Source organism: Schistocerca gregaria, chromosome 6 (genome assembly GCF_023897955.1).
Source record: "Schistocerca gregaria isolate iqSchGreg1 chromosome 6, iqSchGreg1.2, whole genome shotgun sequence".
NCBI classification, from domain to species: Eukaryota; Metazoa; Arthropoda; class Insecta; order Orthoptera; family Acrididae; genus Schistocerca; species Schistocerca gregaria.
In genome coordinates, this window is record NC_064925.1 from 390731505 (window position 1) to 390746435 (window position 14931).

The 14931-nt window shown below is 46.0% G+C and overlaps 1 protein-coding gene across 2 annotated transcripts in view; it reads right to left on the reverse strand.

The window, feature by feature from the left end:
- The window catches only part of LOC126278149 (phospholipase A1-like), a 228078-nt gene that overhangs the window by 168189 nt on the left and 44958 nt on the right, over positions 1-14931 (reverse strand). For both annotated transcript variants that reach the window (XM_049978043.1, XM_049978044.1), the window contains exon 2: positions 84-180. In XM_049978043.1, coding sequence (XP_049834000.1) covers positions 84-180 — 97 coding nt within the window. The remainder of the gene's footprint in view (positions 1-83; positions 181-14931) is intronic.

Consider the following 14931-nt stretch of genomic DNA (forward strand, 5'->3'; position numbering starts at 1 on the left):
TACCATACCAATCTTCGGAACGTCAACAATCGATTGAGTCCAACATAAAAAAACAAAGATTTAAAGACATGTCGGTAGCTTACCTGTGAAAGAGGTAGAAGACGACATTGCTGCTGCAGTTGGTGGACAACTCCAGGGTGCACGGACCAATCACCCATTCAGGTCGCACTCCAGCCGTTGCTGCCAAAACACAAACAATCCCTCTTTATTGGCATCTTCTGCCAAGTTTGCAGACTATTCTAGCTACTGCACTTTCATAACAACACGTTGAAGAAACTGAACGCTGGAGTTCCTTTAGCAGGTTCAGAAATGTTAACGAGTATCCTTTTCGGTGCCCACCCAGACTAACGCACGGCTTTCCGGACTGGGAAGGAGCGTCTGGTCCCCGGCACGAATCCGCCCGGCGGACTTGTGTCGAGGTCCGGTGAGCCGGCCAGTCTGTTGATGGTTTCTAGGCGGTTTTCCATCTGCCTCGGCGAATGCGGGCTGGTTCCCCTTATTCCGCCTGAGCTACACTATGTCGGCGATTGCTGCGCAAACAAGTTCTCCACGTAAGCGCAGTCTACCACGCAAACATAGGGGTTACACTCGTCTGGTGTAGGACGTTCCCTGAGTGGGGTGGGGGGCGGGGGGGGGGGTGGGGGGGGGGAGGGGGGGGGGCCTCCACCGGGGTCCGAACCTCACAGTAACCCTGAAAGAGTGGTTCGGTGTGGGGCGGCGGAGGGGTGAAGTGGACTGCGGTAGTCGTCTTGGGGTTATGGATCACTGCTGCTGCGGCGGGGACGGAGCCTCTCCGTCGTTTCTAGGTCCCCACTTAATACAATACATACAATACAACCCTTTTCGGTGGTGGCAGCGGACGTTGTGGCAGGTTGTCACGACTAACGGACCTCCGTTGAAGTTCGTTTCTTAAGTACACTGCTGGGCTATATAATTGGAACACCACGACGGCGGAATGCAGCGAACGTCAGTTTGGGGTAAGATGTATTACATGCTCACATATGCAAATGGGTAGCATTCCAGCACAACCACACAACGCCAGTGGGAGTGAAGCCATCGACGTTTCCTATAGAAACAAATATTACACAGCCAGTTTTTCATTCGGAAATCGCATTGAAGTGTTCGTAGTTGGTGAGATGATGACGCTACCCTGGTGTAAGAAGGAGAGACGCCTGCCAGCACATGCTGTCGTTCCGAGTGTCGAAGCTGCTGTTTGTCGATCCGCAATGTCGCTGCTCGGAACGGCCGGCATCCTACGAGTCGTAAGAATGTGGAGTATATGGACTGAGGACAAACCCTCTGAAAGTCATACAACAGGGCCGGCCAAGGCGTGTCAAAGTTCGAGCGTGCAGCGTCTGTGGGCCGCGTGTGGGCGAAGGCCCGGCATGTCACTCGGGTTTGCTCGGCCCTTCTCGGAAGTTCTCGGAACAGCGCCACATTTCATGTAACATTGCGGTGCGGCGTTTTTCAGTCAGCACAACTCTCTGAGTTCGGCAGAATCGCGGTGTCAGCACTGTTTTGCTATTTGTTCGTGGTATGGAGGACATTCACAGGTCCAGTGGCTGTTTACAAAAAAGAGGCAGTCTAGCGATCTAACGTCACAATCCTTTAAAATGAATGGGACTGACAGAAGAGAGGGATGACAATTCTCAATTCGCATAAGCGGTCGATAGTACTTATTTGCCATGAAATGACGTTACAATACCACGCAGACACAATTTAAATATTTAGATGACAGTAAAAGAACGAAAAATTACAACGATCCACAAGACGGGATTCAGTGTCTTGTACATTAAAAAGCACTTTTTGAGAAATTTGCAGGCATGCAGCATGGAAAGATATTGGTGGTATTAACAGTAAGTTTTCTGATTATTCCACTGTGAGTTGTAACTGTTTTTGATGGAACTGAATGGAGAGTATTGATACTTTATGTATTACTGTAAAATACGTTGGTTAAGTCTCAAGTACCTTGGTTTTAGCAAGATGTAACATTTACTATGGTAGGATCTACAGAGAGGCCATAGATAAACAAAGCACAAAAACAATTTCAACAGAAAAGGAGAAGGATTGAAATTAGGCATGTTGTGTGCCTTAGTGCTAACGAAAAAAAAAAAAAAAAAAAAACACTGCCAACTGTTCCCCATTACGAGCATGTCGGAGCGACTCCACCAGCTAAAGTAGTAGCAGTCTGATGACGTCAGGAACCGACCATTGCGTAGATATAATCTGTTCAGCTTGATGAATTTGGCTGAGTCTGTAACAGCTTTCTGAGTCATTACAGCCACTGACGGTGTGTGCATTGGAAGACGAAACTTTAGGCAGAGAATTATGCCCTGGACCACGGCCTAAGGCCCATAATAAACATATCAGCAATATTTGAAATTTATATTTTTTCCAAAAATATTGTGACACATTTAGCCGCGAAATATTCCCTGAAAAAACCTGCCAGTCAAACGTTTGAATAATTCCGCAATTTATATACCAACTGTGACATCCAGTGCAAAGGATCGTCATGGTTTTGAGAATCAGAATTCTTGTCCAAACCGCCGTTGTTCATACTGTCAGTCAGATTCTCTCTACAACCACGAAGACATTTCTTCCATAACTCACTACCGGCGTCAGACAGAGCTCTGAAAAATAACGATGTCCATGACAGATGTTGATAGACTCTGGTTATGTGTAGAGCTTTCTCGTATCCTTGGTATATATTATATTTGCACCAAATGTACTGTCGCACTGGTTATAAACTAAGTAAAGATGCAAGATGTGGATTATATTCTGAATTTACGAGTATATTATGTTATTGTCACATATAGCAAAGGAAATATTACATGGTGAAACAGAAAAACAGGAACTTTTGAAACACCCAATAGAAATAGAAAAAAAAGGAGGAAACTTTTGCTGAGAGCATTTGAATCATCACAACTTGCCTTTTAAGAGGCAGTAATCCAAATATGTAACTGTTTTGTATCGGTTGTGAACAAATAGTTGCCGCTATTTAAGTTCCAGCCCTCGTAAAATAAATACACTTCTGGAAATGGAAAAAAGAACACATTGACACCGGTGTGTCAGACCCACCATACTTGCTCCGGACACTGCGAGAGGGCTGTACAAGCAATGATCACACGCACGGCACAGCGGACACACCAGGAACCGCGGTGTTGGCCGTCGAATGGCGCTAGCTGCGCAGCATTTGTGCACCGCCGCCGTCAGTGTCAGCCAGTTTGCCGTGGCATACGGAGCTCCATCGCAGTCTTTAACACTGGTAGCATGCCGCGACAGCGTGGACGTGAACCGTATGTGCAGTTGACGGACTTTGAGCGAGGCCGTATAGTGGGCATGCGGGAGGCCGGGTGGACGTACCGCCGAATTGCTCAACACGTGGGGCGTGAGGTCTCCACAGTACATCGATGTTGTCGCCAGTGGTCGGCGGAAGGTGCACGTGCCCGTCGACCTGGGACCGGACCGCAGCGACGCACGGATGCACGCCAAGACCGTAGGATCCTACGCAGTGCCCTAGGGGACCGCACCGCCACTTCCCAGCAAATTAGGGACACTGTTGCTCCTGGGGTATCGGCGAGGACCATTCGCAACCGTCTCCATGAAGCTGGGCTACGGTCCCGCACACCGTTAGGCCGTCTTCCGCTCACGCCCCAACATCGTGCAGCCCGCCTCCAGTGGTGTCGCGACAGGCGTGAATGGAGGGACGAATGGAGACGTGTCACCTTAAGCGATGAGAGTCGCTTCTGCCTTGGTGCCAATGATGGTCGTATGCGTGTTTGGCGCCGTGCAGGTGAGCGCCACAATCAGGACTGCATATGACCGAGGCACACAGGGCCAACACCCGGCATCATGGTGTGGGGAGCGATCTCCTACACTGGCCGTACACCTCTGGTGATCGTCGAGGGGACACTGAATAGTGCACGGTACATCCAAACCGTCATCGAACCCATCGTTCTACCATTCCTAGACCGGCAAGGGAACTTGCTGTTCCAACAGGACAATGCACGTCCGCATGTATCCCGTGCCACCCAACGTGCTCTAGAAGGTGTAAGTCAACTACCCTGGCCAGCAAGATCTCCGGATCTGTCTCCCATTGAGCATGTTTGGGACTGGATGAAGCGTCGTCTCACGTGGTCTGCACGTCCAGCACGAACGCTGGTCCAACTGAGGCGCCAGGTGGAAATGGCATGGCAAGCCGTTCCACAGGACTACATCCAGCATCTCTACGATCGTCTCCATGGGAGAATAGCAGCCTGCATTGCTGCGAAAGGGGGATATACACTGTACTAGTGCCGACATTGTGCATGCTCTGTTGCCTGTGTCTATGTGCCTGTGGTTCTGTCAGTGTGATCATGTGATGTATCTGACCCCAGGAATGTGTCAATAAAGTTTCACCTTCCTGGGACAATGAATTCACGGTGTTCTTATTTCAATTTCCAGGAGTGTATATTACGAGGGCTGGAACTTAAATAGCGGCAACTATTTGTGCACAACCGATACAAAACAGTTACATGTTTGCACCTGTTACTGCCCTTCAGAGAAGTCACCAGCGTTATCTAGAAACCGTTGCTAGCGATGTGGAAGGCGTAGTATACCGTTAGCAGATTTTAAGTTCCAAACCTCGTATATAATATTATATACCGGTATATAATATTATATAATTTTGAATATTATATCCATATTCTCAGTTAGAATGTAATAAATTTCCTTGAGGCCGAAAAGCTAGCTTTTGTTCACGAATCAGCACGGTTTTAGAGAGTAGCATGCGCGCGAAATTCAGTTTGTCCTTTTCTTACATGCTATACTGAAAACTATGGATGAAGGGCAACAGACAGATCACACTATTCTAGATTTCTGGAAAGCATCTGACACAGCGCCGCACAGCAGACTGTTAACGAAGGTACGAGCATATGGAAAAGGTTCCCAGACATGGGAGTTGCTCGAAGACTTATTGAGTAATAGACCCTATTACGTTGTCCTCGACGTCGAGTGTTCATCACAGACAAGGGTATGGTCAGGTGTGTTCCATGGAAGTGTGATAGGGCCTCTAGTTTTTTTCAATACTCATAAATAATCTAGCGGACAGTGTGGATAGCTACCTGTTATTGTTTGCTGATGATACTCTGGTGTACGGGATGGTGTCGAGGTTGAGTGACTGTAGGAGGATACAACAACGTTGTAATTGATGTGATGCGTGGCAGCTAATTGTAAATTACAAATGATGATGTGTAGGAGGATACAACAACATTGTAGTTGATATGATGTATGGCAGCTAATTCTAAATGTACAAATGATGATGTGTAGGAGGATACAACAACGTTGTAGTTGATATGATGCATGGCAGCTAATTCTAAATGTACAAATGATGAAGTGTAGGAGGATACAACAACGTTGTAGTTGATATGATGCATGGCAGCTAATTCTAAATGTACAAATGATGATGTGTAGGAGTATACAACAACGTTGTAGTTGATGTGATGCATGGCAGCTAATTCTAAATGTACAAATGATGATGATGTGGTCCCATAATCGGAGGAGCGTAGGGAACGATGCGGGAGACCCAGACCGCCGACTAGCCAAAATTCTAGTGGAGGTGGTTTGCCATTGCCTTCCCTTCTACCGTAATGGGGATGAATGATGACGACGAAGGCGACACAACACCGGGAAGCGAGAACGCTACCGCAAGACCACGAGCTGTGGACAAAAATGTACGTTAATGCGCATGAGTAGGAAAAACAGTCCGGTAATGTTCGGATACAGCATTAGCAGTGTCCTGCTTGACACAGTTAACTAGCTTAAATATGTGGGCCTAACGTTGCAAAGCGATATGAAATGGAACGAGCATGTGAAAATTGCGGTAGTGCAGGCGTGTGGTCTACTTCGGTTTAGTGGGAGAATTTTGGGAAAGTGTGTTTCATCTGTGAAAAAGGCCATATACAGGACGGCAGTGAGACCTATTTTTAAGTATTCCTCGGGTGTTTGGGATCCGCAACAGGTCGGATTAAAGGAAGACATCGAAGCAATTCAGAGGTGGTGTTACCGGTAGGTTCGAACTACACGCAGTATTAATGAGATGCTTCGGGAACTAAAATGAATATCGCTGGAGAAAAACGCTTGGCGATTATTTAGAGGACCGGTATTTAAAGCTAACTGCACGTCGATTCTACTGCCGCCAAGGCACGTTTTGAGTAAGGACCACGAAGATAAGACACGAGAAATCGAGGCTCATACGGACGCATACAGGTAGTCGTTTCTTCCTCACTCTATTTGCAAATGGAATGGGAAAGCAAATAACTAGTAGTGGTGCAGGGAACCCTCCGCCACGTACCGTTCGGTGGCTTGCGAAATATGTATGTATACTGGTGTCCAAAATTAAAGCAACAACCGGAAATTTTTCAAAGTTGCGTTTATTTTGCCACAAAATAATATAAACAGGTGATAGCAAAGTAGAAACAATGTAAAGAATACATAATGTAAATTAATGCAACATGCATAGCGGTAAACAAAAATGTCGTTTTTTTCCAACCAAGCGGATTTACACACACATGCCGACGATTTTTAATGTGCTCAGTATGGGGTTTGACCACCTCTGGCAGCAGAATAGGCCTGACAACGATGCGACATGCTGCGAATGATGTCATCAGTGCCTTGTTGAGGCAATAACGCCCATTATTCTTGCAGAACTGCTCGTTAGTCTTGGGGTGTGGATGGTGGATGCTGACGTGATGCAAGCCGTCTCCCTAGTGCATCTCAGATATGATCTATGGGAACAAGTATGAAGTATGGTATCGGGAGAGCGAGGAGGCCACGCCATGTGTGCAATATCTTCCGTTTCCAAGGAACCATCATCCACTCGGGCTCTATAAGGTCGAGCATTATAGTCTATCAGCACGCAGTCTGGGCCCACAGCACCTCGCAGCAACCGCACTTGAGGTCTCAAGATCTCATCACGCTACCTGCCAGCAGTTAAACTTTGCCGATTCAACCGTACAAGTTCATGTAGAGATGTTCGAGTCAGCATAATCCCCGTCCGCACCATTTCGGTTTCTCTTCGAGATCGGTCTCTTTCCACAATGTTTTGTCCCGAAATCGTATTCAATATTCCCTCCAGGTTTGAATCTGTCGAGAGTCACTCCCCAGACCGAATTGGGACTCATCTGTGAAAAGAACTTTGGCCCACTCACTACTCGACCGTCCAGGTGGCAAGTCGACGACTCCAACCTAGTCGTTCCTTTCAGTTAAAATGTGTCTTAGGTACTCATACAGGAAGAGAAAAGGAAACTCTGCCGAACCTAGTAGATAGTGTCGGAAGTTCCATGCGGCTTTTCGCGGATGATGCTTTAGTATACAGAGAAGTTGCAGCATTAGAAAATTGTAGCGAAATGCAGGAAGATCTGCAGCGGATAGGCACTTGGTGAAGGGAGTGGCAACTGACCCTTAACATAGACAAATGTAATGTATTGCGAATACATAGAAAGAAGGATCCTTTATTATATGATTATATGCTAGCGGAACAAACACTGGTAGCAGTTACTTCTGTAAAATATCTAGGAGTATGCGTGCGGAACGATTTGAAGTGGAATGATATTATAAAATTAATTGTTGGTAAGGCAGGTACCAGGTTGAGATTCATTGGGAGAGTCCTTAGAAAATGTAGTCCATCAACAAAGGAGGTGGCTTACAAAACACTCTTTCGACCTATACTTGAGTATTGCTCATCGGTGTGGGATCCGTACCAGATCGGGTTGACGGAGGAGATAGAGAAGATTCAAAGAAGAGCGGCGCGTTTCGTCACAGGGTTACTTGGTAACCGTGATAGCGTTACGGACATGTTTAGCAAACTCAAGTGGTAGACTCTGCCAGGGAGGCGCTCTGCATCGTGGTGTAGCTTGCTCGCCAGGTTTCGAGAGGGTGCGTTTCTGGATGAGGTATCGAATATATTGCTTCCCCCTACTTATACCTCCCGAGGAGATCACGAATGTAAAATTAGAGAGATTCAAGCGCGCACAGAGGCTTTCAGACTGTCGTTCTTCCCGCGAACCATACGCGACTGGAACAGAAAAGGGAGGTAATGACAGTGGCACGTAAAGTGCCCTCCGCCATACACCGTTGGGTGGCTTGCGCAGTATAAATGTAGATGTAGATGTAGAACCTTCTGTACACAGTTTGCCTCGATACAGCACAACGAGTGGATGCTGCGAGTTCACATGGCTGTTGCTGTGCAGTACTAAGGCGGCACCGTCGTACCCTTACAGCCAAATAACGGTCTAAAATTGCCAAATATGCAGAAACCAATAGCAAGATCATGTTTTATTTATTCACTTTTGAAAATCTATTTCAACTGATTAACAGCCATCATCGGTGCTTTCAACCAATATGTGCCCTGAGAGGTCAAACAGAAAGGCTTTATGTTTGACCTCTGCTTAAGGCAGTATTACCACTCAAGGCACATATTGGTTGAAAGCACCGATGATGGCTGTTAATCAGTTGAAATCGATTTGCAAAAGTGAATAAATAAAACATGATCTTGCGACTGGTTGCTGCATATTTGGTAATTTTGTGGTTTACGGACGCTGCACGACTTGGGAACCACATGGAGCCCACCATTCATAAATAGCGGTCTTCTCTTTCTGAAGTCGCACGTGGGTGGCCCTGCAGTGGTCTTTGGGATACAGTTTCGATCTCTGTAAACTGTCGCCACATCCGAGGAACAACAGAATGATTCACATTGATCCATCAGGCCACATCAGTTTGCGACTGTCTTGTTTCCGTTCTTCCTATGGCCCTTCACTGCAGAACGCCTGGCATTTGTCTTCTCTGTGCCATACTGCACCGTCTGTACATAGCGATGTGTACATAGCGATTGTGGATGTGCGACTATCCCGTTTCATAGGTGCCCTGAAGTCATCGCTGGTGTGGTTTTCTATTGACCGGAATGCCATCTTCCGCACAGAACACGATCATACGGACATCCGTTGACAGTTTGTGTGAATATATCTTGAATTAGACACCAGTGTAGGTGTACATAGTGTCCTCCTGTAACTATGCATTCTTCCAATCTGCTCTTAAGGTTCCTCCTCGATTACCGTTACATCTCAGCTGGGATCCCACGAATTTCGTTCTTAATTCTTTGTTTCAGTTCATCCAGTGTTCTTGGCCGAGTCGTGTAGGCCAACTCTTAAGTCAGCCCCATAAGAAAAAAATCACAGACGCAAAAATCCGGTTATCTTGGAGCGGCCAAGGAATGTCATCAAGTCTTGAGAGGCCACAGTTACTGAAGAGTTCTCTCACAGGTGTCATTGACTGCCTTACAGTGTACGATGTCGCACCATACCGTTTAAACCAGGTTTAGTGAAGTTGTAGAATATTGTTCAATGAAGGTGCAAAGAAAGGTTGCAACGTAATTCCTGTGACCCACTCCTATTTTCCGAATAAGTTAGGTCTGATGACCCCGTATAACAAAACTACACAACATGCTAACGTGTGACAGGCGTTCCTGAACTTCATTAGCATTTCGGTCTGCCCAATAACGGTAGACATGCCTATTTACGAAAATTGTCAGATGAAAATGAGCCTCATCTGACAACCACAGCTTGTCCAGGAATCCATTGTCCTCGTTCACGTTCGTCACAATTTGCTAAAAAAATTCTAATCGCAATTGGTAATTGTTTTTCTTCAGTTGCGCAATCTGCAATTTGTATGGGTGAAATTTTAAATGGAAATGGAGAATTCGTAGAATACTCTCTCGAGACACTGTGCCCACACTGCTTCCTTATGAACTGAATGCCGTGGGCTCCATAAAACTGAAACGCGAACATTTTCTATATTCTGCGGAGTATGTGCACATCTCGGTGGCCTTGACGGTACTTTTTTTAGAGCAGATCCAGTCCCTTAAAATGTACTAATCCAAACGTCGGAACTCCCTCTTCGCCCTTTCCATGCCATCACTGTTTTTATAAAATATCTTTGATCGTTCCACAGATCCATTGTTACTCAATGGCTAATTCTTCACAGCTCAAGGTCCCTGTTCCACAGTGCTTTCAACAGCATATGGTTGGCACTAAGCATTTATGTGTCACCTATGAGTTACGTACTCTGGAAAATATATGACTAATGATATGTCATTCATAGACAATCAGTGGAAGAGAACGGCTGACAGACAACAGAAAAATATGGAGCGACAATCCAGACAAAGTACGAAAGCCTCTGAAAGGAGCAGAGATAAAGAGCTATCAAGTGAATCAGAAAGTCCTACCTTCCCGCCGAAACTGCATCAAACTTCTTTTCAAACTTTAAATTTCCTTTACTGAAAATGTGCGTTCTTGTCATATAAGGAATATTTTGAGGCGAAATTTTATAGCTAAGGACATAACATTTTCAGGGGCAGTCCAGAAAATCGATTTACACATTTTACCTTAGACTTTTTGTAATATGTTGACATTAAAGATTAGTGCAAACGGAAGATTGGATACGAGAAACATGACCTCAGTGTAACCCATCTAGTCACTACAGATGACGTGGTCTTGCTAGCCAACAGTATAGAGGAGGTTACTCACTTACTAGATACCCGCTACAGCATAGCAGCGAAGACCGGTTCGAAGGTCATAATTCATAAAACTGAGTTCATTACTAAACTACAGGGAGTTCCATCTGCAGTTCCACTAGAAGGCACCACTATTCGCGAAGTCCCTATGGTCAAATATTTAGGAGAATGGATTTCAGCAAATGAGGGTGAGAATTTGGCGATAGATACCAGACGTACTAAGTTGAAGTTACATCTCCAAGGACGTTTCTAAGAACCTTAAACTCAAACATTTCGACTCATCAGTAAGGGTCTCCATACTGTACGCCTTTGAATGCCTCTTGATGAATAGGAAGGGTCCACTCAGGAAACTGGAGCCCAAGGAATTGAAAATGCTAAGCAGGATACTAGGGGCAATGAGAGATGGGGTTGGCTCCTACAGGATCAGACACAGCAGTGAGCTGTACCATCTCCAAGAAGACATAATCACATCAGTGACGAAAAGGTGACTAGCCTTCTATGGTCCAAATGAACTCATGCAGACTCAGGAATGGGATATTCACCATGACGTGCAGAGGGAAAGCATCCAAGAACAAATGTGTCACCTCAACCTGGATCAACTTGAAACCATACAGCACAGGTCCATATTCCTTCAGAAAACCCTACAAGAGGTACCAGTATTCCCAGTGTCCCTTTCCAACAAAAAGATCACAGAACTGGGGACAAAGTGGACATAGGACAGAAAGCTTGCTCACAGCCATAGAATGAATGCTTTTTGGCATAAGACGAAATTGAAGACACATGTAAAGAGTCAAACGAGCCTCGTGGTCCTATGTAAGCCCTAACGAAAAGAAGTACCAACAGAAGTTAGTGAAAAGTTTTTCAATTTTTCCAGCTAAAATATATATATTTGAAATAATAATTAATTTATTGAAATAATTTTGACAAAACTTATCTTCATAGTGCATACAGAGTATAAGAAAATGACCCTTAAATTTAACGTGGCCGGTATAGCAAGATCTTGGTACTCTTAATGCAGGTGGTTGTGTCCTATCTTCGCAGTCAACAAGGTAACGCAAGACTACGTGTCGCCAGTGCTATACAGGTGTACCTTGGTATAGAGAATGTCTGGCTATTGTCTGTTTCCTCCAGATCTCCCACCCACTGAGAACATTTGATCATTGGTTGCCCACGGACTGGTACACCGCAATGCGTCAGCCACTAAGATTAATGAAAAAGTGTTCAAATGTGTGTGAATCGCTAAGGGACCAAAGTGCTGAGGTCATCGGTCCTTAGACTTAAACACTACTTAACCTATCTTATACTAAGAACAACACACACGCCCATGCCCGAGGGAGGACTCGGACCTCCGGCGGGAGGGGCTGCGCAGTCCGTGACCTGGCGCCTCAGACCGCACGGCCACTCCGTGCGGCGATTAATGGAATCTGGAATAGAGTTGGAGACGCGAGGAATCCCTCAACCGTGTATTTCATCTAAGCTTAGTTGACTACACCACACAGTGCATGGCGAAGAGTGCACAGTGACAGCGTTAGTGATTCTCTTTCCAGTTCGGGCAGGGATACAACGACTGCCTACATGGAAGGGCCAAAATATTATTACCATCTGCTTAACAGGTTGTCTGTCCGTGCGTGGAACGAAATACATAACTGATTCTGCATGTCAGAGATCCCGCAGTTCGTTGGTAGGTTTTTGGAGGTATGTGGCACTGGATGTCTACGCGCAGGTCACGTAATTCGCATAAATAATGTCCGCTGATTTGCGTACGCGGTGATGGCGTCTGATTGCGACCCAGATGGATTCTGTAGAATATACATCAAGCGAATTCGGCCGCCGAGACATCATGAGAGTTCACTTTAATGCTCCTCAAACCACTGTAGCACGGTTCTGGTTCTGGGACAAGGACAATTATATTGCTGAAAGATGACATCACCATTGGAGAAGACATCAAGTGTGGAGGTATGCAGGTGGTTCTAAGCTGTCAGCTTGTCTTCGATTACCGCCACAGGTCGCATGCAAGCGCAGAAGAATGTCTCCCATAGCATAATACTGCTCCCGCCTGCCTGTGTCTGTGGCCGTTTACCTCGATGACACCGTTGTGGGGACGAGAAGCGACTTAAGAGCAGCAAATATGTGATTCACTAGAAGAACTGACACGTTTCCGAAACACTTGCGCATGCACCAGCATTGTGTTCTTTCGGCAGAGAGGCCACAGATCACCATCTGTCCTACATTACAGAGCAGACAAGCTTCCGAATCCCACCTCCTGAGAAGAGTCGTGGGTGTCCAACCATTTAGCGCCTAGCGGTAGTTTTGCTATCCTTCTGCCTCCTTCTATAGATGCTCACGACAGTAGCGCGTGAACATTCGACGAGCTTCGCCGTTCTCGAGATACTCGTTCACAGGCTCTGCACAGGAATAATAATCCGCCCTTTGTTAAAGTCGCTATATATCTTCGCTAGAGCAGCCCCCATCCGTGCCTGCTCAGTTTACATACTTTCGTTAGCGCATCATGTGTCCGCAACATCATCAGGTGGCATCCAACATCGCGTTTGTAGTCTTGTACCACAAGGAAGCAAGGGAGAGGATGTTGTTATGGGTGGCCGGTATCCTCTTTCTACAACACAAACGCACGAGTGGGTTAATACGGTTCTTTATTTACATGAACTGAAAACTTAACTTGAATAGAGTCCATGTGTTGTGGTACAAGTTCAGCAGTAATACTCTTCTCTTGCAAACAATATCAGTAATCTTACTATTACAAACCTAAGTTTCACTGACAGTAAAGTGCAAGTACCACTATAATCATTAATCTGGTCACTATGTACTGTCGTAGCCTGTTACGGTCTAATCCGCTTTGCGTGTGGACTGACAGATGCCAAACTGGATGAGTGAGTAGAGCAATTGTGTGAGGTTCTTCGGTCAGCAGCGGAGGTCTAAATACATGCTGTCGAGAGGAAAATGGCAGCGTATTACTTGTCGGTGTGTCTCTGACCTCTCTTGTGATAGGCGCGCTTGATCAAGCGCCTACTTACGGATCTTCGCGTTTCGTCTTTGCCAACTGGTGTACTGGCGACAGCTTATGCCAGCACAGCGGTGGTTGGTGGTCATAATGTATGCCGAATTTCTCTCATTTTGCCGTAGGGATACCTATGTGTGATATAAGTTGCTGGCAGTAGGCTCATTCTGCAGTCTGTTATAAATGCCACTTCTCCGATCTTCGTCAATAGTCTTTCGAGAAAACAACTTCTTCCCTCCAGGGATTCACATTTGAATTCATGCAACGTTTCTGTAATACTCATGTATCGGTAGAACTTGTCGGTAACAAATCTAGCAGCCTGCCTACGAATTCCTCGATTTCCTTTAATCTAGGGGATACTGAATTCTCGATCTGTACACTGTGTAAAGCAGCATTCCGCTAATTCTGTATGCAGACACTGAAGGATATTTTTTCCCTTCATTTTCATTAACTTACGTTTCCCCACATTTAGGACAACCTACCTATCGTCACACCAAATGGAAATTCTACTCAAGCCACCATGTGTCCGCCTCCAGACATTCCTGTCCACTACAGCGTCATCAGAAAACAATTGCCACTTTTTAATGTTGTAGTTATAGTGGCAGGAAGTGTCCTTACAAGAAAATAAACTACTGGGTTTAAAAATAATGTGGCCGTGTTGTTTGAGACATTCCGAGCGTAAATATCTACTTCAGTGTTTCGTGGGCATCGCTTCGGAAAATGTTGTGAAAGCTGCACAGCATTTCAACAAGGCAGCTGCTCGATATCCTTAGATGCTTACTGATGAGTTGTTGCAATGGTTCACCAATATATGCAGTGGCTCGCTAGAAAAGCGCAAGCGCCAAGGGGTGGGGCTGTAACGTCATTGTAGGCATATCATAGAGGACGTAAACATCCAGAGCCCCCTGCCGGAGAAATGGGTCACGGTATTCGCAAGCGCGACTCGGCAAAAGCGTGTCCGCGAATCGCAGCCCATTGCTCGCGCAGGCGGTGTTGGGTTCAAAAAAATGGTTCAACTGACTCTGAGCACTATGGGACTTAACTTCTGAGGTCATCAGTCCCCTAGAACTTAGAATTACTTAAACCTAACACACATCCACGCCCGAGGCAGGATTTGAACCTGCGACCGTAGCGGTCACGTGGTGACAATCTGAAGCGCTTAGAACCGCACCGCCACACCGGCCGGCGGTGGTGTTGGGAATGTGTGCTCCAGTACATGCAGCCGCATTAAAAGATCGTTGTCTTTCCGTAGTTCATGCTATGTCCCACACAGTGTTCCAGTCTTGAACAGACTTTTATGACTAAATATAGAGGCACTGAACATAGATGTAACGCCAGATTAAGGCAGCCAGAAAAAGCTGCTGCTGTT